General features: G+C 35.2%; 2 protein-coding genes across 2 annotated transcripts; both read left to right on the top strand.

Moving 5' to 3' along the window:
- Positions 1 to 2,126: 2,126 nt before the first annotated feature.
- Positions 2,127 to 20,971, top strand: LOC149892006 (uncharacterized). The gene is made up of 2 exons (XM_090079259.1): positions 2,127 to 2,149; positions 19,689 to 20,971. The coding sequence occupies exon 2, from the start codon at positions 19,830 to 19,832 to the stop codon at positions 20,478 to 20,480; it is 651 nt and encodes a 216-aa protein (XP_089935385.1). The 5' UTR covers positions 2,127 to 2,149; positions 19,689 to 19,829; the 3' UTR covers positions 20,481 to 20,971.
- LOC149892007 (uncharacterized) lies at positions 8,448 to 9,320 on the top strand. Its single transcript, XM_090078049.1, has one exon. It carries the CDS (start codon positions 8,448 to 8,450, stop codon positions 9,318 to 9,320), a length of 873 nt encoding a protein of 290 aa, XP_089934175.1.
- Positions 20,972 to 24,405: the final 3,434 nt, after the last annotated feature.

Raw genomic sequence — 24,405 nt, 5'->3', positions numbered from 1 at the left:
GCTGGTTATCTTTTTAACAATAAGTTGGCATTACGTTTCAGGCTTCCCACCCAAACCATCTGACCCAGAGAAACCCTCTTGAAGGATGATAGTATGTACCTAAAGGATCAAATAAATATTTAACTCAAAATCACTGATTGGCGTCAGATAGAGAAAATTGCATTTTAAATTTATGCCTAAAATTTGAAAGACCTATGAAAGGAATTTATTAATTTTTATTGTTCAAAAATATATTTTCTAACATAAACTCATCAAACAATCACAAAATAATTAATATAATAATAAAGGTGATAAAATAATAATAAAGGTGATAAAATTCTAAAAATAAGATGAGAAAATACCACTTTTCTTTTTTTGACAAGCTTAAAAATTGATCACAATTCTGAATTTAATTCTAAGTTTTCATTCTTCACATGTGCTTGCTGTTAAGATCAACCAGACAGTTGGTCAAGTGCTCTGCATATTGAGGATGACCAGAAAAACGTTTCCTTCTGTTGATGAAATGTTGAATGTAGTGAAAAACTATGTGAACTTTCGGTGTTACAGATGGCCCATTGAGAGCAATCTAGGATTCCTTGAAAGTTTGGATTTTTTCAGAATAGTCTTTATCAAGTTGATTGCCAAAGCATGACACTACAGCAGCATTGAATTTTCGCATTGTGTCAACGTAGACTCTCTTTCAGCTAGCTGTTGAAGTAAGTCAATGTTTTTCAGGATCTTTCTGCATTCTGGTCCAGCCAACTGACCACCATGGTATGGCTTAATTTGAATGTGTAGTGTAGAAAGCCACTTGTCAACATTAGTCCAAGAGTCTTTGAGTGACTTAAGCAGAAGCAATGAAAGCTTCAAAGTTTTTCTTGACAGAACCAAAGGTTCGAGGAGTTCAACAGCTTGCAAGATTCTTTGCATCAATGTCACACCATATACAAGGGTGTGAACTAGCATGTGACTGAATTCCACAAACAAAGTTTGCAAGTTTCATGTCACAAAACAAGAAGAAACTTTTTTGGTGCGCTTGAACGAGTTCAAAGATTGTTTTCACATTCTCATAGGTTTCTGGAAGTTCCTCACAAACAGCAAGTAAAAGCTGCCTTTTGACACTGGAATTTTTTGCAGTTTGATGAGTCAAAAGTCTTCTAGTGACATGTTGTGGGGTTTGTTGCAAATCATTAACACCCAAAGTGACTTTAAGAAAACCTCCTCCCCCATCTATACCCACTTTCACAAGGTGGTTTTGAGAAATGTTTCTTTTGAGTAGAGTTTTTTCTAGAAGAGACTTTGCTCTAATGTAATGTGCAACTACTTTTGGTTCTTCTGATTTGCTTTCTGATGAAAACAGAACCTCAGTGTGAGTAAATTCAGATGTAAGTTGTCGCCTAAAAGACTGAAAGTTAGTCTTTAGCACCAAGGACTTCTTTTTCTGGAAAGAGGCATTTGGATCGTGATGAACCTGCAAATAATTTACAAAATGTTGTCAAGATTCTCAATTATTATACAAACCAATGGTCTATTGGCCTCTTGTATCTTTCCCAATGTGTCCTGAGGTTGTGATGCAAAGCCTCTGAGGCCTGCTCACTGTACTTGCCAAGAGATCCCTTCCTGTAATCAATGAATTCCTTGACATGAAAGAAAACGGTGTGGACTTTAGGGGTCACACTTGCCTTTGGCAAAGAAAGGAAGGAATATTTGAACTGTATGATTTTTTCAGCATAGTTACTCTGCAACTGATTTCCAAGACAAGAGAACAGAACTGCATCAAACTTTCTAAGTGTATCAATCCATAGAAAAACTTGGAATGCTGAGTCTTCTTCAGTAAGTCTTTGAAGAAGATCAACATGTTTCAAAAGTTTTCGTCACTCATTACCAGCAAACTGGCCTCCATAAAATGGCTGAAGCTTGATGTGAAGTGCTTTCGGCCATTTATCAGCTTTATCCCAGGTTTCTTTCAGTGTTTTAAACAAATGGTTCACCACACCAAGTAAAAGATGAAGTTCCATGGGTGGGATCATGTCAAGAAAAAAAGTAGAGTCATGCACATCTAAGAGTGGATCATGAACAACATTTTGAAACTGCTTGGCCTTCTTGTGGTCCAGACATTAATCTTGAAATGAAGTAAAGCACTTTCTTAAAGCGTGTACACGAAATAAATGTGACTACTATAAAAAGCGGGTTCTAGCTCATTGATACTTTTCCATACTTAAGGAATGCAAGATGGCGTCGTGTTTTTTTAATGTAAAGTGTTGTCTGAATATTTTTTCCCGTTCTAAAATTATTTCTTTGCGCATTTTCATAATGAGATGACATTATGAAAAAAGGTTGTGAATGTCTTAGTTAATTTATTCTTTGTAGTTGTTCTTCAAGTATGGAAAAAGATGTTTATATTTTTCTCTTCGTGTTTCTCTTATTAATTGATTATGTTCTTTTTGTCGTTGTTCCTCAAATCCATGTTGTAGTAAGAGTTTAGTATTGTGATGAATGGGTAAGGTATTTAATTTTTTAATTTTATTAAGATAATTTTCATCAATTTTGTTTTTGTGATTATCATAGTGGAATTGTATAGCAATTCTGTGTAATTCTGGGTCAAAAGTGGGTTTATTTATTTCCTGTAGTTCACTGTAACAGAATTCCTCATATTCTTCTTTTTCTGTAATACTCATTTTTTATAACAAGAAAAAATTTATTTAAGTCATTTTAAAAAAGTTTTCACTGTATATTTTACAAAATTAAATTTAAAAAAGGGATGCTTGAGAATGGAGAGTTTGGTCCGAGAAGCAAACCAGCGCCGATAGATTCATATCCTCTTCCGCTTTTAACGTAAACTCCGTCTTTGAATGATCCTCCTTTAGGCCAGGGTGTTAAAAATAATCCGTTTCCTCTGTGCGTTCCCATTTTCATTCCATTTCCATTCTTTTTCAAATAAACGATACCTCTTCCTGCAATTTTATCAACCATAGCAGAACCTGCAGAAGATCCTACACCTGCTAACAATCCGGTGGCAAGAGCTGGAACTACTCTTGTTGCAAGTGTACTACCCAACATACCCAATAAAGGTAGAAGGGCTCCAATAAATCCTCCTTTCACATTTGCGTTATGTTCCAATTGGGTTTTGCTCATTTTAATGGTGACTCCAACTCCTCGATGGAGAGCGTCCAAAAGTTTTCGATGTTGATTTTGTGTTACAAGTAAAACGTCGTTTCCGTTAAAATCTTCTTTTGAAATACGGATGCTCACAGGTTTACCTGCTATCATTGATTTTTTTATTTTTTCAATCTGTCCCTGAGACACATTTAATTTAACACTAACATATTTGCTCATTTTTAAATGTGGGAAAAAATATTTATTTCACTTCTCGAATGTGATAACGGATAGTAATGTCCTCTCCACGAAAATCAACTAAATTTCCATTTTGGTCAACAACGCGAGTGATCATTGTGGAAATTTCTGGGACTTTGACAGGGAGGTAAACCAAATGGGTAGGTCTTTCGATGATTTTAAACCCAGGACCAACGGCTGGATAAAAAGAGTAGATGCAATTGAGTTGGGAGCCGTTGATGTAAGCCGATCCGATGACGTTGTTGAGGATTCTGATCGTGTTGATGCTTGAAATTCTGACAACATCGTCAGACTCATATTCGGAATTAGGATCCAATTGTCTTTTTGTGAATCCTAAAAGTGAGGCGATGCTGTTATCCACATTCAAATCCATCATATAATTCAATCCAAGTGTGATGGTTGATTTTAAAGTGTTTAAATTGGATCCGATTTTTATGTTATCAGGAGAGTAGCTGATTTTATTTGTTGTGACGAAGCTTGCGCTTTGAGATGCATAATTTTTTATTGTGTTTGAGACGGTCTTTTGTAAATAATTGTTAATGTCAATGATGTCATAGCTCCCGTCTGGAATGGCGACATTTTCCCAATTGATTCCGTTGTTCATGCTATACCGGAAAGAATTGTTTTTGCTGGTGATGTTTGGAAAGCTGTTGTACGTCTCAAGCCCTAGAAAAGCCATTTCATAAGTTTTTCCTTTTTCAAAAACGATTTTGTCTAAAAATTCTGTTATGATTACGTTGGAATTTCCATCCACGTCGATGATTATGCCTGACATTTTATTATGTAACATTTTTTTTAAATCCTTCGGATTCAGGCGTATTTAAATGGCTTCTTTTGGAAAATAAAAAGTGTCAAATCCGCTTCGATATTTTCCATTGTCCTTTTTTGACGACAAATCAATCACCGCAAATCCGTGAGGTTCAGACCAACAATGTCTACAAAACTTTTCAAACTCTTTTTTTTCCATATCGCTAGAAACGTGGTCTTGATAAATGTGGTTAATGTTTTTTAAGTCTTGAGGAAAGAGACAGATAAAATTGGTGTTTTCTCTAATCGTTTGTCTTGGGAGCATGAAATAATTTTGAGCGAGGTAAAAGCAGTCGACGTTAGAGTGTCTTCCTCGGATGTAATATTTTTCACACTTGTTTTGTTTGGTTAGTTGCAAATCGTCAAAGATCATTAAATTGTTTTTGGATGAATCAAGATCTTCAGGATTAGGCACATCGTCAGCCGTTTCAAAAAATTCACACTCCATGCCTTCGGTTTCGGAAAAATTTTTTGAAAGGTCGTTGATAACGCATTCAGGGTCTAGTTTCAATTTTTCAATTTCGGTTTGTACCTTGAACAAGTCAAGAATTATTTTTTTTGGTAATTTTTTTTCGAACGAACTTTTTAGTATTTTGTACTCGGGTTGGAAAAGAGATTTTCCAAAAACTTGCAAATGGTTATAATCCAACCATCCAGGTCTGAGCAATAAATTGAGAAGCAACGTTGTTTTTCCACATCCAGATTTTCCAACGATGATTCCTCGAATGCTTCTCGGTAAAAGCTTGTTGTTGTTTCTTTTGATTTTTCCAATATTCCATGACAAATCAGACACTTCCATTTTTAGTTTAAAAATATTTTTTTAAAATAAAATGTATTGTGTTAAATGCAAAAGGAAAACAGAAACGAATCATTTGAGAAACGAAATCACAAAAAACAACAAGCATATAGTCAAAGGGACTTGCAACGTTTGCGGAACGACCAAATGTAAGTTTGTTTCTTCGCATGCACTCAAAGGATCATCTTTGCATACGGCAAAAGGAGGAGACTTGGTGGAATCGATCAACAATTTTTCAAAAAAAATAAAGCTTCCATGGGCAAAATTTCCAGGAGAAATGCACATTCCAGGAATGAATTTTGCAGGACCTGGCACAAACTTGGACAAAAGACTCACATCCACCGATATGTATCAAGAGTGGAGCAAACCGGTAGACCGAGTGGACAATGCAGCATACCATCACGATTTAGCTTATAAATATTTAAACGACGTTCAAAGCAGAAATTTGGCAGATCAAATGATGCTTGAAGAAATGAACTCCATTCCAAACCCTACTCAAAAAGAGATAAACGAAAGAAAACTGATCACTCCCATCATCAAAGCCAAAGCTAAATTCGGTCTAGGTCTAAAAAAAAAGCACCGGAGAACCTGAAATGGACTGATCAACTTGCAAACGAGCTTCATAAACCAGTCATTCATCATTTTAAAAGAAGAAAAGTGTTTGTGAACGACATGGATGAAATATGGGCTGCAGATTTGGTTGACATGCAATCGTTTTCAAAATTCAACAACGGCGTAAAATATTTGCTCATGGTGATCGACGTGTTTTCAAAGTATGGATGGATCGTTCCGTTAAAGAGTAAAACTGGAGTTGATGTAGCTAACGCTCTAAGCAAAATATTTGAGGAGAGAAGGTGTACAAAGATGTGGGTAGACAAAGGTAAAGAGTTTTATAACAAGCATGTGAAAGCGTTGGGAGTGCAATTGTATTCCACTGAAAACGAGGAAAAAAGTTCTGTTGTTGAACGATGGAATAGAACGATGAAAGAGAGAATGTTTAAATATTTTTCAGCCAACAACACTCATAAATACATTGACGTATTAGATGAAATGGTGAAAAATTACAACAACACAAAGCACTCTTCCATCAAAATGACTCCAGTGGAAGCTAGCGATAAAAAGAATAAATATAGGGTTTGGATGAACCTGAATGGAAAGACGCAAACAGAAAGAGCAGGACCAAAATTCTTAATGGGTGACAAAGTGAGGATCGTAAAAAAGAAGTCTCATTTTGAAAAGGGGTATACACCGAGATGGACTGAAGAGGTTTTTACCGTGTTAAATGTTCAGCATACGAATCCACCCACGTATAAAATCGCTGATGCTAACGGTGAAGAAATTAAAGGTACATTTTATGAACAAGAAATGCAAAAGACCAATCAAGACATATTTAGAATTGAAAAAGTCATTCGAAAGCAAAAGAACAGATCTTTAGTCAAATGGTTTGGATATCCAGATTCATTCAACTCTTGGGTAGATCATAAAGAATTGATTTCTCTGAAAAAATGAGTTAAATAATTTTCTTTTCTATATAAAAGAAATGAATTTTATTACAATTGAAAATTTTGATGAGAGCAAATTATCAGTTGGAGAAATTTACGCAGCAACAAAACCAGTAGTCTATCAAAAAGTGCCAGTAAAATATTCTTATCCAACTGGAGATGGTCCTCTTGTATTACGAACACCTACATTATTTTCGTATGGTGTGTGTGAGAATAAAGATCCGGTAACACAAAAATTGACTGGATATTCCATGTCCTTTGTTTGCTTTGATGCTAAAAAGGGTAAAACTGAAGAAGAAGCAAAGTTTATTAGCACAATGGAAAAGATTACTTTGTTTATTAGAGGTGAAGTAGATAAATTGTCATCCAAACTTAAAAAAGGAGGAAGAAGAAAGCAAATTAACTCTAACGAATTGAGTATTTTAAAATATAAAGCTGACCATGCTGATGCAGCGCCAGTGTTTTATGCTAAAATGTATATAACTAAAAATGAAGACGAAATATTCATTACTTCTACATTTCATAGAAAGAAAACAGCTATTGATATAAAAAATGGAGTCAAAGGAGAACGTAATAATAAAAATTTGGTCTTATCTTCTGGACATGGTTTTATCAATCAACGATGTTACGCTATTGGAGGACTTAGAATTGATGGGGTGTATATTGGTTCTTCGATTGTGTCTATTCAAGTTAAACTGTCCGAAGCCATCATCGTAAAAAATGCATCTTTACCTCATAGCATCATGGTGTGTGAAAACTTGGATTTGGGAGAAATGGATTCTGACGAGGAAATGTAAAAAGCACAAAAAACTGAAAATAAAACGACTTAAAACATTTTATTTTCATATTAAAAAAATGCATGCTCCACACAAGTTGTTTAAAAACAGCGCCTCAGCAGAGATTCACAATTTTAATTTCCATCTGAGTCATTTAGAGGATAGAATCAAAGAGTTGGAACGAAAAAATACAAAAAACATTATTGTAACAAAGAAAAAGTTGGATTATCCTACCTATTTCAACATCAACAGACAGCACGAGATTTTTGCTCAACAAGACATTAAATTTCCTCCTGTATCTCACAAGCAGATATCGTTGTCCGTAGGTTTACAATTAGACAAAGGAATTGCTGTCGTTACTTTGATGAATAAAATAAGCAATCAATTGAATTATTTCAAAAACGATGCTATTTTTTCCGAGTCTGTGGATGACATAGTCATGACCATACACAATTACAGCAACCAGGAAGTCACCGTTAAAAAAGGTGAAAAGCTTTGTAAAATAAACTACATCGATTCGAATTTAAAAAAATGTGTCTTTGTTAAAAAGATGGAAATAATAAAAAACACTGAAAAAATTTATCCAGTTCTTCCAACAGCCCCATCAGATGGAGGATATTTATATCGACTTCAAAAAATAAGCGAGATCCAAAAAGAAATAGAGAATGAAAAAGTGAAACGAATGGCTTTGAGTAAAAAATACCATCGAGCGGCAAAAATAATTCGTTTCACCGACGACGGATTGCAAACGGTATGCATTGGTTTAGAGGTTACAGGGATTGCACTTTTATCAACCGTTGTTGCCACTCCAGTTTCGATTGCGTGTGAAGGGGTTGCTGTTGTATTGGGAGCTTTATCCATTTTCGGAAATCATCAGAACAAAAAAATGATGCTAAAGGCTGAAAAGCACGAAAAATTGAAAGTTCTTTCCGAGTCAAAATTGAATACGATTAGCGACCACATTTCAAAATCTCTCATGGATGGATTTGTGAGTGATTCCGAGTACGAACTCATTCTCAGCGAGCTTCAAAAATTCAAAACTATGACTGAAGAAATCCGAACCAAGACAAAAAGCGTCATTGACGAATTGACTAAAGAGTCGTTAATCCAAAAAGGAAGAGAGGATGCGATAAAAGCATTCAACAACTTGTTCAAGAAAAATTAAAGAATCCAAAAAGAAATCTTAAACGCAATCGAGTTTTTGTTTTAAGTTTTTTTCTCCGTATTCTAAAAATGTCTTTTTTTAGAATACAAGATCCTGAAAAGCGAGATGAGATTTTGAGAGAATATAGAGCTAATAGAGAAAAGCTTTACAATGAAAGTCTCAACGCCAATATTTCAGATGCAAATTATCAGACTGATTTGAGCAAGTTTTTTAAGCCTCTGATTGAGAGCAATGAAAATATAAAAAACGAACTAAAAAGCATTGCATACAGAGAGGTTGAAAACACTCCACTGGCTTTGACTTATCCAGAAAGCGAGCCGTCTTTTGAAAGTCCAAAAAGTGATAAAACTTTTGGAAAAATGAATGTTGGAAATATTGCTTTGGAATATTTATCCAAATATGCAGCCAAAAAATTTTATGCAGACAGAGTGTTTGGAATTCACGCAAAAGAACGCGGAAAAATGTTTATTGGAGACAAAGAAATTTTTATCGATAATAACGACATCATTACTGATGGAGAAAAGTACGAGGGGACGACAGGTCTTTGGGAGTTGATCACAAGATCCAAGCCTGATACAACAAAGGTGTCAGACGAAGACATGAAAAATTATGAAAAAATACTCGTTGAAACGCATGCAATGGAGAAAGAAGGGAGACCAACCGTGCCAAAATCTTCGAGAAGTGAAAAGTGGGGAACGATTGTTTCAAAAATTTGGGAAAAAAATTACACAAAAACGAGTGGAAGAAAAGGTCGAGGAGTGATCATTCTTCCGAGCGATCCGAATGTGCTTACGCAAAGGCTTAACTTGAGCATCGCTGCAGGACATGCTGGAAATATAGCATCGAGAAACGAAGCCGTTGCCATTTGTGACGAGCTTTTGAGACAGGGGGAAATAAACAAAGAAGAATACAGAGCAATTCAAAAATACATCGAGTCGTGAGAACAGATTTAAAAAAATATTTTCTCATTTTAAAAAAAATGCTCATTGTGAACAACAGAAGATATTTTAAAAAGAACGTCGTTGGAGGTGGGGGAATCATGGACGCGATTAAAAATTTTTTGAGGAGAATGGCAGCCACAAATGCTTCACGATCGTCTCTTCATTTATTGAGAAAAGCAGCAGCAAGCGAAATTGGAAGAGAAGCAATCACAGCCGCCAAATCTGCTGGAAAAGAATTAGCCTCTTCAGCTATATCCACTGCTAAAGACGTTGCCATCGACAAAGGAAAAAAAGCGCTTGAAAAAGTTTACGCCAAGACAGGAACAGTGAATCCAAACCAATTACTCACCACGATTGTAAACGAAGCGGCAAAGACTGATCCGTATATTAATCCACTGGAAGAGCTGCATAAAAAAATGTTTGGTTCTTCCATTCAAGTGAAAAAGAAAATGACGAAAAAGAACGCGGCTAGAATCCAAGATCTCGTTAAAATGGGGAGCGGGCTTTTGATTGCTTGATTATTTTAACGAATCAAAAATGACATAAATTTTTTTTTCTCATTTTAAAAATGATAAACACCGATAGATTAAGAGTTGATGAAATGCCAGAGTATGACACTGGAATTGAAAAAGTTGATTTTTTCGAGTACCTCCCAACAAACCTCGATTTAAATTCTTCAGGATCGATCGTTTTTGAGATTGATTGTCAATCTGTGCAAACAGTTCCGTCTGATGCTTACATCCTCGTTGAAGGGGTTCTCAAAAAAGCGGATGGAACTGCATACACAGCAACAGACAACATTGCTCTGATAAACAACGCCATCATGTATTTATTCAGCGATGCCACCTATGATTTATCAGGACAACAAGTGGAAAGAGTCATGTATCCAGGTCAAGGAACAACCATGCTTGGATTGTTGAAATACCCTTTTGGTTTTCAGCTTGCAGATGGTTTGAAGCAAATGTGGTATAAAGACACTTCAAACGCCACAGGAAATTCAGGGTTTGTTGTAAGGCGAGACCACTTGTTTGCAGACACGACATCCGTTGGTGCATTTTCGTTCAAGATACCATTAAAGCACATTTTTGGTTTTTGCGAAACTTACGACAAAGTCGTTTATGGCTTCAGACACACCATTACCTTCACAAAAAAGAATACGACGACGCCATTTACAGAGCCGAGACTGTTGCCGCAGGAATGATCGACATTAAAAAATTCAGACTTTTTATGCCTAGAATTGAGTTGGATGTTTCGAAGAAAGCCGAATTCTTGAAATTAATGGCGAGTAAAATTTCCGTCCCAGTGGCCTATAAGTCAAACAAAGTCGAAAGACAAGCCATTCCTACTGGTCTCACAGAATTCACTTGGACCCTTGGAAGAATCACGGACAAAAGCGTTCCGAGATATATCGTGTTTGGGCTTCAGACAAACAAGCAATCCAGTCAAATTGTAAATCCAGCCATTTTCAACCATTGTGATGTCAGCAATTTTTTCGTAACCGTCAATGGAATAAAATATCCAAATTACAATTACGATTTGAATTTTGGAGAAAAGAAAATTACCATGGCTCATTCTGACGCGTTCTCTTTTGACGATAAATATTATGGTACAAACGAACTTGTTTGTCAATCTGGTTTGTCTCTGCTCGAATATAAAAATTTGTTTCCGTTGTTTTTTGTAGACATTAGCAAGCGAAAAGAAAGAGTTGTTTCTGAAACGGCAGAATTGGTGGTCAACCTCAAATTTCGAACAGCAGTACCAGAAAACACCGTTATTTTTGCAGTGATCATTTCAGACAAATTGCTTAATTTCGTTTCCAACGGAACCAGCATGAACGTTGTTTATTAGGTTTGAAATACCGTCATGAGGTTCTTAACAAAAATGATTTAAAAAAATATTTTTCTTTTTAAAAATAAAACATGAGATATACAAAAAATTATCTGAAAAATTTGCTTATGGAAAATGGAATCACATTAACCTCAAACAAATTGTTGCCTTTGATGATGATTGCGATTGATAATAATCTAATAAGTAAAGATTCGCTTTTGAAAGGTGTAAAAGAACACAGGTCAGTGGGTCGACCAAAAAAAGAAATAAAAATGAAAAATGAGAAAACGGAAAAAAAACCGATCGATCCAAAATACGAGAGACTTGCTTCAATTCGAAATAAACCTGTGTCTGTGAAAACAACCAATATGGAAACCGGGAAAGTGACTGAATACAAATCCCTTTACAAAGCAATGAAAAAGACAGGACATGGATGGAGATATTTGGAACGTCGAAATGGAAAAGTGGAAGATGGAATAAAGATTGAAATTTTAAATTCGGAAAAGCTAGAAAGAAAAAGTCCGTGAGAAATGTAAAAAAATTTTTTCAATTCTTTTTTCAGAGAATTGAAAAGAAATAAAAAATATTAGAAAAATGATTTTGGGTTAAATAAACTTCTTGCTATAATAAAAATGGAAAACAAAACGTTGAAAGAATTAAAAGAAATTGCTAAAGAGCAAAAAATAAAAGGGTATTCTAAAATGAGAAAGGGGGAACTTATAATGGCTTTGCAGCCTCCTAGAGTTGTCTCTGCTCCTGCTTCTTTTCGTAGGCGAACGACTGAGGCAAGACCTTTGCCTGTTAATGCTACCGTGGTGAGGTTTGTTAGACCAGCTGTAAAAGTTTCAATAAAGCCGACAAAAGTAAGGTTTGTTCCTTCTGCAGTGATAAAGCCTCCTATTGCTCCGAAACCAGCAATCATTCCACCAAGACCTGTGGTAAAGCCTCCTATTGCTCCGAAACCAATTCATTTGCAAAAACACATCCTTGATGAACCGGTTTTAGATTTAACACCTGCCATAACACCAAAACCAGTCATTCCACCGAGACCTTCATTTTTTTCAAGTCTGAAGACAGCTGCAAAAAGTGTGGCGTCGTATGTTAAAACTAAGTTTGATGATGTTAAAGATTGGATAGAACCCTACGTTCCTGAAGTAGTCAAGGAGAAGGTAAACGAATCAGCGGAACAAATCGATAAAAAGATACAGTCTATCAAATCACTTGTATTAAAAACAGTGTATAAACAGCCCGTGCCAAAGCCTTATAAAATAAAATTCAAGTTGACTGAACACGCGTTGGGTAGTACTGTTAGGTTATATTCTTACGAGCCTTCTTCTCAATATCAAGACATTGCATCCTTTTTTAATTTGGTAAGAGAGTCTGCCATTCAAACCATGGAAGGAGAAAGGAATACAAAAGTAAGAATTATTTTAACGTGCGAAATGAAATCTGTAAGCATCATGACTGGTGAAGAAGTGACTCGGGAAGCAAGCTTTTCATCCAGCTCGGAAATTATTCGAGCAGCTACAGATGTAAGAGAACTCATGGGTGAGATGGAAGAAAAAGTCTTGGAAAGTAGTGTCAAATACAATGCTTTAGGTTCTAATAGCACCATATCTAAGATTTTAAGAATGGATATAAACTTTATCGATTACACACCTCTCAGCGGTGGATCCTACATTGAGCTGACTGACGATCTAAAAGACAAAAAGGCAATCATCAACATGAAAAACAACGACAATCAATGCTTTAAATGGTCAGTTACCAGAGCGTTGAATCTGAAAAATAAAAACAACGAAAGAATTGATGAAGACTTGATTGAAAAGTCAAAAGAGCTGAATTGGGAAGGAATGGAGTTTCCTGTGAATTACCATAATATTGACAAGTTTGAAAAAAATAATCCAGACATTAGCATCAACGTTTTTGAGTATGAAAATGAAAAACCCAACCCTTTGAAAGTATCTGACTTTCTCGATCGAAAGCATAATGTTGATTTGCTGTATATTAAAAACGAAGACACAGAACATTACTGTCTCATTAATAGTTTCAGTCGATTTGCCGGCTCCTCAGCATCAAAAGGTAAAAGAAAACAACATTTTTGCAGAAGGTGTCTTCAATGTTATGATCAAGAAGAAAAGCTTCAAAAACATCGAGAAGATTGTTATAAAAACGCGCCAATGAGAATTGAACTTCCTAAAAAGGGTGCAACTCTTCAGTTTAAAGGCATCGGAAAGTCAATGAGGGTTCCATTTATCGTATATGCTGACTTTGAAAGCTTTATCAAGCCGATAGACACGTGCGCTCCCAACCCAAACCAGTCTTACACAAAAAAGTTTCAAAGACATATTCCATGTTCCTTTTCCTATTACATAAAATGTTTTGATGAAACCGTTTTAGAGCACGATCCAGTCATTTCCGTATCGTTTAGCGAGAACAACGATGTTGCTCAATTTTTTGTTGAAAATTTGGAAAGCGCAATAAAAGAACTTTTTGGAAAAATCGAGAAAAAAAAGATGGTTTTGACAAAAGAGGACGAAAATAATTTCAAATCCGCAACAGTTTGCCACATTTGCAATAAAAATCTCAAAGACGACAAAGTACGCGATCACTGTCATTTTACTGGAAAATATCGAGGAGCGGCTCACGACGATTGCAATAAAAAATATCAAGTTCCAAAATTCATCCCGGTCGTTTTTCATAATTTGTCTGGTTACGACACTCATTTGTTTATCAAAAAATTAGGTGGAAAACTCAATTGTATACCCAACAATGAAGAAAAATATATCAGCTTCTCGAAAAAAATCAAAGTGGGAGAGTACATTGGAAAAGATGGAAAACCAAAATACAAAAAAATTGAATTGAGGTTCATCGACAGCTTTAAATTCCTTTCCTCCAGTTTGGATACTTTGTCTAAAAATTTAAAGCCAGAGCAGTTTAAAAGCCTTGCATTACATTTTGAAGGTGAAAAATTTAATTTGCTTTGTAAAAAAGGTGTATACCCTTACGATTGGGTGGACGGATTCGATAAATTTCAAGAAACGCAATTACCACCAAAAGAAGCGTTTTTCTCAAAACTTAGACACGAGGGAATAAGCGACGAAGAATACTCGCATGCGCAAAAGGTTTGGAGTACGTTTCAATGCAAAACGTTCAGAGATTATCACGATTTGTACAACGTGTCGGATGTGTTGATACTGGCAGATGTCTTTGAAACTTTTAGAGACACTTGTATGGAACATTACAGTCTTGATCCTGCTTGGTATTACACCTCCCCTGGTTTGGCTTGGGATGCTATGCTAAAGAAAACTGAAGTTGTAATAGAGCTTATAACCGATATTGATATGCTCAACATGTTTCGAAAAGGAATACGCGGTGGAATCTGCATGATCTCCAATCGACATGGAACTGCTAACAACAAATACATGAGTGATGATTATAAACCTTCAGAACCTTCGAAATTTCTTCAGTATTTAGACGCCAATAATCTTTATGGATATGCTATAAGCAAACCTCTTCCAGTTAGAGGATTTAGATGGATGACTGAGGATGAACTTTTAAATTGGAAATCCATGCCTTGCATTCTCGAAGTCGATTTAGATTATCCTGAAAGTCTTCACGATTTACACAATGATTACCCTTTAGCCCCTGAAAGAATGCTCGTTGGAAAAGTGGAAAAGTTAGTTCCCAATTTAAACAACAAAGAAAAATATGTCATTCACCATGAAAACCTAAAACTCTATGAACGAATGGGGTTGATCACTACTAAAATTCATCGAGGTATCACCTTTGAAGAAGAACCTTTCATGAAAAAGTAAATTGATCTCAACACCGATAAGAGAAAAGAAGCTACAAGCGAATCTGATAAAGAATTTTTCAAACTCATGAACAACTCTGTCTTTGGGAAAACCATGGAGAATATTCTAAAACGCGTTGATGTTAGACTCATTACCACGAGAAAAGAAGCTATAAAATTATCTAAAAAAATTAAATATAAACGAAACACCATTTTTGATGAAAACTTAATCGCGGTTCACATGGAAAAGACATTTGTTTTTTACGACAAACCTGTTTTCTTGGGAATGAGCATCCTAGACATCAGCAAAACCCTCATGTATGAACATCACTACGACTACATGAAACCTAAATACGGGGATAAGCTGAAATTACTCATGACTGATACTGACTCGCTCTTTTATGAAATAGAAACGGAAGACTTTTACAAAGACATTGCCGATGACGTTGAAAGCAAGTTTGACACGAGCGACTTTCCTAAAGATCATCCTGCCATTCAAAACTTTGCATTTGACGTTGGGTTTAAAAATAAAAAGGTTATCGGTAAGTTTAAGGATGAAACAGGTGGTAAGCAAATTAAAGAGTTTGTTGGGCTTCGTCCTAAGCTCTACTCTTATGAGGTCTTTTATGAAAACAAAGAACACAAAAAATGCAAAGGAATTCAGAAATGTGTAGTTGAAAAGCACATCACTCATCAAGATTATAAAAACTGCTTAATGACTAAAGAAGAACAGCTCAGAAAAATGAACGTCATACGATCTCATCATCACGATATTTTCACTGAAGAAATCAACAAAGTCGCACTCAGCGCTAACGATGACAAAAGAGTCATTTTGGAAGATGGAATACACACGTTGGCTTATGGTCACTACAAATTAAAAAAGGTAAGTGATAAAAACGAGTAACAAAAATGAAGAATTTTTCACGGATCTGAAAGATCTAAAAAAATAACACAATAAAAAAATGAGAAACAAAAAAATAAATGTGGAGGGAATTGTTTTACCAAACGAGGCTTTATCCACTATTCAGATGGAAGCAGCAAAAAAACTGAAAATAAAAAACTTTCGAGGAGTTTTTGTCAGAGACGCGTTGCCAAAAAAGCCAAGAAAAAAAGAATGTGGAATTGTCAACACAGGGGATTCGAGCACAGATGGATTTCATTGGGTGTGTTGGTTCAAAGACGGAGACAAAAAATACAGCTTTGACTCTTACGCTCAGCCACCTCTCGTCGAGCTCGTTGACTATTTGAAAAGTCCTGTCTTTTACAACAGTGAAAGGGTTCAATTTGGAAACACGTCTTATTGTGGACACTTGTGTCTTTACGTCTTGAAAAAATGCGAAGAGGGAGACAGCTTTCAAGACGTTGTAAACACCCTTTGGTGATTTTTTAAAAGTTTCACCCATTTAAAAAATTTTACCCCATTAAAAAATGATTGACAAATTCAACAGAAGCGAATTCAGTGTTTATTTTGATAATCTTGCATCAGACTCAACAAGCAACGTTTATATTAAAACGGACGGATCGAGCACCATCACTGCAGATTTGGATTACAACTCTCATAAAATTATCAACCTGGGTGAACCCACCAACGCACACGATGCCGCTACTAAAAATTACGTAGACAATCACGTGACAGGTGGTACTTGAACTGTAGTTGGAACTGCAGATTTGGATTTGAACTTTCACAAGGCGATCAATTTGAACGAACCGACCAATTTACATGACGCCGCCACAAAAAATTACGTCGACGTCAGCTCGAGTCTATGTGTTAAAACAGACGGATCCAGCACCATCACAGGGATCATCGACATGAACTCTCACAAGTTGATTAATGTGAGAGATCCTACCAATTTAAAAGACGCAGCTACAAAAGGGTATGTAGACACCAAAGTCTCTTACAACACTATTTCATACGTAGACATTAACATGACAGCTCATAAACTGACTAATTTAGCTGAACCTACATCAGCCTCAGATTCAGCTACTAAAAATTACGTCGATACGCATGCGTCAGGTAGAACGACTGTGGGAACTGCAGATTTGGATTTGAATTCGCACAAATTAATTAACGTGCTTGATCCAACCAACGCACAAGATGGAGCGACAAAAAATTACGTGGACTTGTTGTTGCAAAAATCGAGTTTGGTCAGTGTCGTTCCAGGATCCAGTTTTACTAGTTTAGGGTTTAAGTCTTAGACGGTTGCGGCGCTAACCACTTCTCCTGTGTTTGCGTTTTCTGGAAAATCTGGTGTGCTGAGAAGATTGTGGCTGGCTTTATACAGCTCCTCTGGTACGAATATTCCAGGCCAAGTTTTTATTCGAATCTTCACTGACGGAGAAATTAACGTTGGGAATTATGCAGAAACAACGGAAGGAATTGGAGTGGATCAAACAGGACTTGCTACCGATTTGCTTTTTTCACCATTGGGAGGAGCTTTTTACGCCAATTCTTTGCAGGGATGCAACATGTTTAACACCACTTCCTTGGGAGGATATTTCACATTGGACATGCCTTTCAGAAACGACGTCTCCATTCAACTCGTCAACAGAAATGCTACTGCCATCACGTATTGGATTCAACCGTTCATTTCCACACTTGCTTCCATTCCTGCAACCATCCCTCTTTTCAAGCTGTACTGCAGAACGTTTCGATATTTGAATACCACTTACGGCAGCGAATACGTTTTGATGAACACCAACGGAAAAGGAAATGGTGTGTCGTTGAAATACATCAGGATGCACATCATTGGCGCCTCTGGAAACTGGTGGGAATCTAGAGTCCGAATGTACGATGGGAATTTACCTCCAGGTAACGGCACTGTTCTCACTCCTTGGACACCGTACAACACCAACAATTACACGTATTTTCCAGGATATGACGGTGACAGCACATGCTTCTTTTCCTCTTCTGGATTAGAAGATTTTTACTTATCCTCATGGAACGGATCAAATGTGACTTCATTCAACAACAAATCGACTGGACTTCTGTATCAATCCACTTCATCCATCGGCTCTACATCTACCATCTCCTTTTACAGAAATTTCGGAGAAGCAGATTCTATGCCTACTGTCGCAGCTGGTAGAAGACTCGTTGTCACGCTCAACTCTGGTGATGCTCAAGTCGGTCAATCCGGAAGCTTTTACCTTCTTCTAGGACAAGTCTATTATTATGCCTAAAAATTCGAAGAATTTCCATGGATTCAAAGGATCTAATGCACAGATGAAAAAAATTTTTTTGAAATGACTTAAATAAATTTCTTATTATATAAAAAATAACAATGAGTATGTCAGAACAAAATGAATGGTTAGAAGATTATGAAAGCGAAGATGATGTTAATGTTTTAGACGAAGCTAATATATTTAGTTGGTCTAACTCAGAAGATGATAGTTCAGAAGAATCTGAAGATGATGATCCTGAAGATGTTGATCCTGAAGATTTACCTTACAATGAATCTGCGATGAATGATCCTGTATATTTAGATTACAATTCGATGAGTATTGAAGAACAAAATGAATATGATGATTATATATATAATGAATTGTTAGAAGATCTGCGTGATGAAAGCTATGAAACAAGAGCAAACAGCTACACCATTTACATCGAAGATGATGAAAGCGAAGATGAGGAGGAGAAAAAAAATAGATTAAAGATTGAAGCGTTGATTAAAGGTTTTCAAAAGGATAAATATAGAGTGTGTGCTTCTGCTGCTTAAATCCTGGATTTAATTTTGTAAATTATACAGTGAAAAAAAATTTTTGAAAATGACTTAAATAAAATTCTTGGCATAAATAAAAAGATGGAGAGGAAGTATGTGATTGAATTTGATACCATGGGTCGTGCGCATCTGTTTGATGAAGAAAAAGAAATTCATGCGGCTGGATGCGAATTTACTGCACATGACGAGTGGGGAAGAAAGTATACGATTAGATTTGATGAAATGGGTCAAGCACATGTATACAACTCAATAAGCGAAATTTTTGCCAATTATCTTGTTTCATAAGTTTTTAATTCTCCCGCGAAAAGAATTAAAAAAACGGTAAAAACTTTTCGAAGAAGAAAATATGCTGAAAGTGTGCCAAGATTTAAAAAATTTAAAATGACTTAAATAAATTTCTTACTATAATAAAAATGATGAGGATGAGTGATGTAGAAGATCTTATTGATCCTGAAGATATTATTGATCCTGAAGATGGTTTTCCTGAATATTACTATGAATTAACGAGGGACGAGCGACGAAATTTAATAATTAGTCATATCCGAGGAGAAAATTATGAAACGAGAGCAAACAGAATCCGTGATGATAGAGAAAGAAACCAAGAACATGATATTATTGAACGACGTCGAAGAATTGAAAGGCCTCCGTCTGAAATAATTATAACAGAACCCACTGAACCTGGTGGGAAAATTAAAGTTAAACTTATTATAAGGAGACCCTCTGTACTTGAAATTACATTAGAAGAAAAATTAACTCTTAAAAAACAAAAACGATATGAAATAATTGAAAGAGGACCAACAGTAATACTTAATGGACGTAGACAATAGTTTGAAGAACAACTACAAAGAATAAATTAACTAAGACATTCACAACCTTTTTTCATAATGTCATCTCATGAAAATGCGCAAAGAAATAATTTTAGAACGGGAAAAAATATTCAGACAACACTTTACATTAAAAAAACACGACGCCATCTTGCATTCCTTAAGTATGGAAAAGTATCAATGAGCTAGAACCCGCTTTTTATAGTAGTAATGTGAAAGAACAAGCACGCCATTTTTTTTCAGTGGTTGTATTAAAATCTTTTTAATTGTTTTGTATTTTGTTTACAATGTGTTGTGGTTTCAAAAAAATAATTTAGTTTTTGGATTTAACTTGAAACTAGTTTTAAAAATGACAAAAGAAGAAGACGTAAGAGAAAAAATTGTGCACAAATATTTACAAAATCCTAATAGTAGCTACAATTCGATAGCAAAATCGTTGCAAATACATCCATACAGAGTTAGTCATGTTATTCAACGTTTTTCTCAAACAAAATCAATCAAACGCAAATCTGGTAGTGGAAGAAAGGAAGGTTTTAAAGATATAAAACTAGTTAGAAAACTGGTTAACAGTTTTAAGAATAACCCAAGCCTTTCACTAAGGGAACGCGCAAAAATATATGGATTTTCTCATAGTTTTGTTGCAAAAGTTAGAAACAAACATGGTTTTCATTCTTTCAAAGCACAAAAAGTGCCTAACCGTTCTGAAACTCAACAAAAAAGTGCAAGAACCTGCGGCAGAAAGTTGAATGACAATTTTATTTCTAAAAATTTCTGTATTATTGAAGAGGATGAAATTTATATCAAGTACGATCATCAACAAACTCCTGGTGCTGTTTATTATATTGCCAAATATAGAGGAAAAGCAGATAAGAAATTTAAATACACTAAACATGACAAGTTCGCTAAAAAAGCTTTGATTTGGCAAGCTATTTGCAGTTGTGGCAAAAAATCAGCACCTTATATTTCTCAGTCCACACTTTCTGGTCAAGTATATGTTTAAGAATGTTTACAAAAACGCGTTTTACCTCTCCTTAAATCACACAATAACAGACCTATGTTCTGGCTTGATTTTGCTTTAGTTCTTTATTGTAAACTAGCTATGAAATGGTATAAAAAGAATAATGTGAAATTTGTGCCTGGAACAGAAAATCCTCCAAACTGCCCAGAATTGAGAGTTATTGAAAAGTACTGGGCTATTATTAAAAGAAAAATGAAAAAAACAAAAAAGCTTTACAGAAACATTAAAGATATTAAAATATCATTTAAAAAGCATCAAATCGTTTTGATTCTTATTCTGTGCGCAAGCTTATGGGTACCACTAAAGCAAAAGCTCGAAATCTTATTAGATTCCCTCAGGAATAATTAATTTTTTTTTTAATGTTTGATCTTCTTATATTATTGTATTAAAATTATTACTTGGTTCGAAATAAAAATTGAGGAGTACTTTTTTTTATTTGTTTTTCTACATTCACATTTATTTCGTGTACACGCTTTATTGAGCCAAAAGTGCAGAGTTTTCCACATTGTGACAAGTTACGGTGATCCGCATCACACCAAGTACACGGATGAGAACTGGCATGGGATTGAAGCCCGCACACAAGGTTTGCTAACTTCATGTCACAGGACAAAGAAAAATCTACTCCAGTTGGACAAATTAAAGACAAGATGCTTTTGAAGTTATCATAATTTTCAGGAACATCCTCAGCAACTGCAACGAGAAGTTGGCGCTTAACTCCACTGTTTCTGGGTGTTTGAAATAACACAGCCTTTTTGCCTGGTGGTGAAATGGGTGGAAGTCTTGTTTCTTCTTCTTGAATGCTAAGATTGACTTTAAGGAAACCATCTTCACCATCGATGCCCAACTTCACCAAGTAGTCACCTTGAACATGACGTTGCAACATAATTTAATAGCTCAGAAAGATTTTTGCAGTGAACCACAAGTTGTTTTCTGCACTGCTGCTTGTCATTTGAAATGGATATGTATGTGTGTAAGAAGTGGTCTGCAAATTGCTTTCCAATGCCAAGAAACTTTTCTTTAAATCTTGGCTTGACAACTTTTGCATTTGTGACTTGGTTTAATGTAGACGCAAGTTTTTTGATGTTGTTGTTTGAGGGCCCAGTGTTATTTTGTATGCAGACAAGATCTTGAGCTCGTAGAAGTGGCACATCACCAAATAGTCTCTTGGGGTTTGAAGGACCTTTAGGAAAGAAATTTGAAAAACACCAACTTGAGACACTTAAAAAGCAGTGGCCTTATTAAAATGCAAAACATTCAATGTAGTACTTTTACTGTTGAAGTATTAAGCAAGATTCTCTTTACCTGGAGTAATTGGCATGGGACGGCCTCCACCACTTTGCGCAATTCTGACAGTTCTATGAGGTGAGGACTGTTTTGCTGAGATAACAGTCAATGCAATCTGTTCACTGGCTTTTGGATCCTTTGAAGCAAGTTCTTTAAGATTTTCTCTGAAGGCTTATTAATTGCACTGATGTGACACTCCTCTTGCAACAAGTGAGACAGTCTGAACTCTTCTTTGATTTTGAGAAGCTCCTGAAGACTCTGATTTGTCCAAAGGTTGCTTTTGAAGTGCTTTCAAATGACCAATTTGACAAATAATGCAATCACAACGCTGACCACGTGTCTCTGATCTAACCAGGACTTCTGTGAAATCATAAAGATTTAGGAGAGCCACTTTTTCACCTTTGCACTTTTTTCCTAAAAGAACCCTGCAGGTATTGCATATTCCACTTGGAACTCGTAAGTCAGAAAAGTCAAGTGTGAATGAAACTGTTTTCTTGATTTATTCAATCAAAAAACTTGTCAATTTTCGAATACATTTGTTCAAACATAGGAAACAAACTGTTTTCCTACAGTCATCATGTTTTTTAACAGAATGCGGCATTTTTGCTTTGAAGTTAAAAAAAAGTTGTCATGCAGAATTTAACACTTGACAAAAACTGCTTTTTCCTGGAATTACAAAAACTTGTTTAGAATTAAATATTACTCACTAGGGCTTTGTAATGATAACAAAATGTTTTTAATACAATTTCTGACTTATTTTTATGATTTTTATTCTAAAGATACATATTGTACCATTTTGCAAACTTTTTGGACAATACCGAAAACTTCAAATTGAATTTTTTTTCTCGGACGGTCAAAAAAGATTTCAATTTTTGGAATTTTCTTATCAGGAAGGTGTGTATATTGTTCGCAACAAAGGGTTTTTCCGGTGCTTTTCAAAGTAACTATTCTCATTTTCGGACAAGTGTGTAAATTAAAGTTGTCAAGTTCTCGCAAAGTCACCTTCTGACCTTCATCACATCTTCTAAGTGATGATCTACAGGCCTCACATACACCAAGAGGGACTCTTGGGTCTTGAAAATCAACCTGTTTCTGTAAAATAACCTGTGATCTGTGTTTCATATCATCAGTCAGTGCTCTAGAAGCCTTTTTGAAACAAAAAAAAGCAGATACATTTTCGGTTTTCTTCATGAGTCTTTGCCCTATTAGGCATTTTGTCATGTTTTTTGTTTTAAATAAACACAAATCTAAAAAACACAAATGTAAACAAACATATACATGTCTTTTCCCAGAATTTTTCGCGACTTTTAAGTTTGTGTTGCGCTACAAAACTCCGAAGGCTTTGTTCGCTTAATTCCAGAAAAAATATTTAAAAAGATTTTTCGTTTTTTTTGTTGACAGTGAATTTAATTGCATTGTTTTTTATGTATGTAGAGTTACTTTGAGTTAATACAAAAATTTTTTTTAATACAACTGATTTGATTTTCTTTGAACCTTTTCATTTATAGCATAAACTTTAAATGCAATTTTCTCTCTCGGACGCCAATCAGTGATTTTGAATTTAATATTTTTTTGATCCTCTTGGTACATATTATCATCCCTCAAGAGGGTTTCTCTGCGTCAGATGGTTTGGGTGGGAAGCCTTTTTTTGGAACAGTGCTTCTGTAATGAGATAAAGGCTTTTTAACAATAAGTTGGCATTGCGCAAAAAGAAATTTAGCATTAGGGTGAATAAAAGCAATCATTTTTAACAGAAATTCTTCTCCAAAAAACAATTATTTTCCCATTATAGCTAATACGGTTTTAGAAAGAGAACCATGTTAAGTAATAGCTGTTCTAGCAGTGCAATATGAAAATGTTTTTATACAAGAGCAATATGAAAATGATTTAATACAAGTTTTAGAATAAGCAATAGAGAAAATTGGCATAAATTGAATATTTTATTTTGATCACTAATTAAAATATTAAGTAAAACAGGAAAGAATAAGAATATCTTAAAAATAAAAATACTGGTAGGAAGAGAATCCCCTCTCTATTCAAATATCTCAAAATAATCCCCAAGTTAATTTCCGGTTTATTTTTTTGAATAAAAGTTTAAAAGAGAAGTGCACATTTTTTGTTCTTTTCTTTAATTTGCTAACGGAAGTAAAATAAACTTTAACACTATCTTGTAGAAAATTAATTTTTTTTGGGTTTAAGGTAAAAAATTAAATAAAAAGTTAGAAAAAATAATATTCAAATCTTTTCTGATAAAACCGATCGCTCGATTGATTAGTTATTTTACATACAGAATTTAGTCATTTATAAGTCAAGAGTTGAGAGAGAAAGAAGAGTTGATGATACAGAAGATGTTAGAGATAAGGAGGATGGCCTTGAATACCAATAGATAATGTAGATGATCAGAAAATGAAGAGGAAAGCTCTCTAAATAAAACCAAATGGATTAGATGCTTACAAAGAATTGAGTTTGATTACTTCAGCTTTTGTGTGACGGGACTCTCAATGCCATTGCAAATCCCTGCTGAAAAAGAAGGAAGTAAGGATAATGAACAGCTTATACCACCTGCAGCCAAAAGGCATAAAGTTATTAAATGTAAGCATCTGCGTCTCGTTATTTTTTTTAT

Source organism: Hydra viridissima, unplaced genomic scaffold (genome assembly GCF_058129835.1).
Source record: "Hydra viridissima isolate aposymbiotic clone 2 unplaced genomic scaffold, HvirCarnegie_v1 scaffold_2, whole genome shotgun sequence".
NCBI lineage: Eukaryota > Metazoa > Cnidaria > Hydrozoa > Anthoathecata > Hydridae > Hydra > Hydra viridissima.
Note: the sequence above shows the minus strand (reverse complement) of the source record. Positions and strands in the feature narration are given on the sequence as shown.

Coding starts and splice junctions, on each gene's coding strand:
- LOC149892007 (XM_090078049.1), top strand. CDS start 8,448: ATGTCTTTTTTTAGAATACAAGATCCTGAAAAGCGAGATGAGATTTTG.
- LOC149892006 (XM_090079259.1), top strand. CDS start 19,830: ATGACAAAAGAAGAAGACGTAAGAGAAAAAATTGTGCACAAATATTTA.